Source organism: Metschnikowia bicuspidata, assembly GCF_001664035.1.
Source record: "Metschnikowia bicuspidata var. bicuspidata NRRL YB-4993 chromosome Unknown METBIscaffold_1, whole genome shotgun sequence".
Classification (NCBI taxonomy): domain Eukaryota; kingdom Fungi; phylum Ascomycota; class Pichiomycetes; order Serinales; family Metschnikowiaceae; genus Metschnikowia; species Metschnikowia bicuspidata.
Window position 1 is genome coordinate 2,283,138 of NW_017387731.1, and position 5,309 is coordinate 2,288,446.

The window sequence follows — 5,309 nt, forward strand, 5'->3', positions numbered from 1 at the left end:
AAAAAAAACCCTACTCTTCTAAAGAAAGTAAAAATAATCTAAGGGAGACCCTGTGTCTATTATTGTCAAAAACTCTGGTTTTTTTTGGTAAATTTATCTCATTGAAGAAGCTTCATCTGATTGAAGAAGCAAAATTATACAGCCAATATATATAAAAGACCTTTAAATAGCTCTTAGCTACGTACCAGGCGTCGAAACTCGGCCCGCCCCTTCCGTTAGTTTCGGCCTGGACGGTCTTTATGGCCCGTATCTCTTTACATATTGGATGTTGTTAAACTGAAGTTTCAAATTCTCTGGCACTTAATGCCAATTACTATCAAAAAAACTTTTTCAAATTGCTTGCAGAAAAAAAAAAAAGAAAAAAGAAAGACCAGAAGTTTGCGTTTCTCAATCATTCACAAAGAAATAAATAAATCATCACATGCATCTGAAATCAATTGACTTCGAAGCCACAACGATAATCCGCCAACCTGTAATTTCTCCTTTTCAATCTATCTAAGATCCCTTACCTCACTACTAGCTTTCATGATTCGGAGCCTAATCTTTTCAAGAGGTCCTGAAAATTATATATATTATCGCCTTTAAATCACCGCAGCTGGTTTCATCGTTTCGGTTATTTTTGTGAAGTTTCGCGTCACTGAAACAAAGCCACTATTGATTCTAAAGTAAGCAAACAGTTCAAATGCACTCATGCTACATTTTGTATCAACTGACACATACTAGGAATAAAAAAACTGCCAAAGACTTCCAGTGGTTTATTATTCTCTATATATCTTTGATACGATACGCACTCCAAGAGCGCGCAACTCCAATCGACCGTTCCGTGAGTGAATAGATGCACGCACTCTGCTACTAAAGTCAAAACAAGTCGAAGCATATTTTCAGGCGTCAACTCAAGAATGTCGGAACTGTCGGGTGAATTCGAATTTCTCACACAGTCTGTTGTGGCAGGTTTTAACGGCTCTGGTACGCAAATCTTGCTTGAAGCGTTGCAAACGCCTGAAATTCTGGAGGAGACAGCCAGTGACATTGCCAGCCGTATTTTCACTGAAATTTTGATGCATGTGTTGACCCAAGACTTGTCAGTTGAAAGTGTAACTGGGTTTTTGAAGCTAGCCATCAGTGATGAGCTCAAAGCGATTATTTTCTGTCAAGTATTCGATGTGTTCCCCCAGGATGATACCTTGATAGACTTGGTAACCCGTTTGCACAAAGACGAGTCTATAATTAACGCTTCTACCTTAGCACAGTACGTTGACTCAGAGACCTTGCCTAGGCTAGATGTTGTTGCCGCCCGGAGTCTTACACGCCAAATGAACACCAGAAAAAGAGACGAGTTTTTCACGCAAAACAAATTTAATTTGCTTCATGAGGAATATGAGGGTTATTCGATCCTCGTTAATGAGTTCCAAACAATGTTCTCCAACGAAGATAATGAGTCCTTGGTCGATCATGCTGTAAATGTCGTGTACTTGCTAATTGGACACTACTTGCTAGATCCAAACCGGGTGCTAGACATACTCATCGACATATGCGCAAACAACCTTGTTGGAAATCATCTGTTCATCCTTAGCTTCTTTAAAAAGTCGCCATGGTGGCCCCAAATAGAAGGAAACTGCAAGGATGGCTTGCAATCCTTGAATATTGGTGGAAACCCAGCGGTAATGAGCCTGATAGCTTTGAGATTATCAGAGCAATCTCAAGAAAGCAGAGCATCAGAGACTCTAAAGATCATGATTTGTCTTTTTATTAAGGAAGGATTCATCAGTTTTGGACAAGTTTATCCGTATTTCTCGCCATCCGATGATGAAATGTCCAAGCTCGAGACAGTCTATAAAAAGGAGCTCGAAGAAAAAGTCCTACAAGCCGGTGCTAGTGCCTTGGCTCTTGCTGCTCCGTTAGCAGACGAAGAGGATGAAGCCCTTGAGGATAAACCTTCTAATTCTGGAACCTTGCCATCTAAAGACACCGTCGAATCATTGATAAGTTTCAACATGAAATTTCAAATGTTAAAGTGCTTTCTCGGGAATGGACTCTATTGGCCAGCTATTTACATTCTCTCACATCATCCTTTTTTGGTGAACATAGACTCAGAGATCTCTGGTTTAATGCATCGAATGTTAACGGCAATCATTGATCCATTCCACCTGACTTTACGGCCTTTCACTCCTGCCCAGCTACTGGCATTTCAAAAGGAAAAACTTTTACCAGCCTTGCGACCACTAAACAAGGTAAGGTTTAGCGAGCCTTCCATGTCACAAGTCTACTGTGTGAATCCTGTTGCCAAAGAAGGAAACAAACGGATGATATACTTCATCACAAATTGGTTTACTGGCATACCAGTACTTAAATCTGCTGATGATTTGATTCCGATCACACATGACTTCCTAAAATTTTTTGGACCAACTCTCGTTGATAACTTATCGAATTTCATCAAGCTTTGTGAGATCATCGTGGCAGACTTAGGTACAAGTTCATGCGAAGATAAAAAAAACGTGTGGTTTAATTACTTTAGGAATTACATTTTACCAAATGTTGGTTTCATAGCTGAAAATTCAGCACCCGTCGACAAAGCATATGATATCTTATCATTTTTTCTGGTGGATGAACGTTTTAATCTTTACGGAGAATTGTACCAAGTTGTGGCCAAAAATAACCCACACGTTAAAATGGCGTATGCAAAAGCGGAAAAATCAACAAAAGATATTCTAAAACGGTTGTCCAAAGAAAACATTGAGCCAATGAAAAGAAGATTAGCTAAGATAAGCCATTCCAACCCGTTAGTTTGTTTCTTGACAATTCTTCAACAATTAGAAAGTTATGATAACCTAAACACCTTGGTCGTCGAAACCGCTGTATACTTCAACGACTACGGTTGGGATAACATGACTCTTGCCATTATGATGAGACTCACATCAGCCGGAAGATCTAACAAACAAGCCAACGGTCTAAACGAGCGACAATGGATTCAGTCTCTCTCTTCATTCATTGGAAAGCTTTGCCAGAAATATCCTGAATCTTGTGATTTGAACTCGCTTCTCAGATATCTATTGCTGTCGTTTCATTCGAGTGGGAATGTAGATTTGATAGTGCTCAAAGAGATGTTGAGTTCCATGGGGGGTATTCAATCAATCACAAATCTCACCCCCCTCCAAATTGATATGCTTAATTGTGAGCCAAGTATGCAAAAAATTGTTTACACGACAATTGGAGATAAGCGCTATGATTTTGTTCGTTCGGGATCAAGATTACGTGAGGCATTAACAAAAAATGGGAGTATCAATGAGTTCTTTGTCTTACTTTGCAAGATCAGCAGAGAATTGGTAGATTCGTCCGAAGTTTCTCATCTCAAAGTATTGGCGAGTTCTAAAGATGAATTGGATTCAGTATTGCATCTCATCTGCACGCTCGTCGGATTTTTTGGTGACGATAGCTCCAAGTTGCTTTCAATCGATACATTGATCAAAGAATATAACGTGCCAGTTGTATGGGCTTTTGAACTTTGGAGAAATATGCTTCTGGGTATTCATATTGATGACCTTCAAGATCAGGTTGAGAAAGCGTTGCCTGAAGGATGCCTTGACCAGATCAATCCAGACATGTTTGTCTTGTTTTGGAAATTGAGCCTATATGACTTGAACTACTCTTCAGATACATATGATCAAGAGTTGAGAAAGCTTAAATCCAGAATCAACAGTTTGAAAGAAGAATATGCCTTTGCTCGCAGGGACAAGAACGCAACTCGCGAAATTCTTGAATCTCTCAAAATATCAATCTCGGAGACGGAAGCGCTATCCTTGGCTATGCCATCTGAAAAAACTCATCACAAGGATCATTCTGGAATGATTGATGAATATTTGAGAACAAGATTAAGCGGAAAACTTATTGTTAACGGTATCAAAGAGGCAAAAAGCTTCTTGCAATTGTGTGTGTTACCTAGGGCTGTTCACTCTTCTTTTGATGCAATTTATTGTGCTGAGTTTATATTCAAGCTCCATAAGACAGGTGTCACTGGCTATTCTTTGATGACCACATTCGATGTCATGTTCAGAAACCGCATATTCTTTGCAACTTTGTTTACATGTACGCCCATAGAAGCTGAAAATTTGGGTATTTTTGTTTCGGCTATCTTGAAGGAATTGAACACTTGGACTAAGGAAGAAGAATTCCTCAAAAACACACAAGAAAAAAGCTTGTGTAAAGACGCTGACTCCATAGTGATGAGTTTTTCCGAATTTCGCAGGAGCATATTTGATTATCACTCCCTTCTTTTGGATGATGTCTCGAGGGCCTTACAAGTAACGACTTACATGTCAAGAATGAACGCCATAACCTACTTGAAAAACCTTCTAGGCGTTTATCCAATCGTCGAAGATCATTGCGAGTCAGTCATTGAACTTATCGATCAAATAACCCGAAAGGAAAAAAGAGATGATTTGAAGCTCTCTTCAAGTGCTTTGATAGGACATGTTAAGTCGCGCAAAAGTTCGTGGCTTCATCTCTGGGATTTTATAGACTTGGAGGAGAATGAGAAGGCTTTGCAGATTAAAAAGCGGAGAGACATAGAATTGCATGAGAAGCAAATGCTTAAAGAAGAGGAAGACAAAAAAATGGAGCTTCAAAAATTGAAGGAAATTCAGTTGCAAAAAGAAGAGCGAGAGAGAAGAAACAAGAAAGCCAAAACGCAAGACGAACCTCCTGCACCATCTATCTCCTATGATGATCATGCCAAACCAGCCTCAAGATTGCCTTCTCGTAATACTGAGGTTGTCAAAGGCAGGTATGACAATTACTCAAAAGCGCCCACTTTGCCCGCTACATCTCTGAATTCTCTGGAAAAGAACACAGAAAAGATGTCGACCTCAAGCAGTTCTACACCTCAAACAAGTGAGTCTAAGGATCATAAAAACATAAACCCAACCGGACCTTCCATTTCTAAGATGAGATATAGCACACGTGATGACTCACTGAATTCTAGAGATGCAAGCTCCCGGGGTGAGCTGTCTAGTGATTTGTTCAAACGGAGACAAGAGCAATCAGATGTCAAGGCAAACAAGCCTTCTCCCGGAAATCCTCAGCTCAAATCTCGGCTTGAAGTAGCGAGAAGAGAATACAGCTCAAGAAACGACTTTGCAAAGCGGGATGTCCAACATGCAAGAAGCAACTATAGCCAAGGAAGCTCAACATATACACTGAGATCCTCCACGCCAGTCGTTACAGGACACGGTCAAACAACACCTTCGTCTTCTTCTTCAAGACAGTCAGGAGTTCCGAAGACCGCGGGTGGCAGAACGCCTCTACCCCCCCAA

At 40.3% G+C, this 5,309-nt stretch overlaps 1 protein-coding gene across 1 annotated transcript in view; it reads left to right on the forward strand.

Moving 5' to 3' along the window:
• Positions 1 to 748: 748 nt before the first annotated feature.
• METBIDRAFT_105395 (uncharacterized protein) overlaps positions 749 to 5,309 on the forward strand; it is a 4,971-nt gene continuing 410 nt past the window's right edge. Inside the window, exon 1 of the mRNA XM_018853794.1 lies at positions 749 to 5,226. Within this exon, the coding sequence (XP_018713912.1) occupies positions 900 to 5,226 (4,327 nt within the window). The 5' untranslated portion in view covers positions 749 to 899. The remainder of the gene's footprint in view (positions 5,227 to 5,309) is intronic.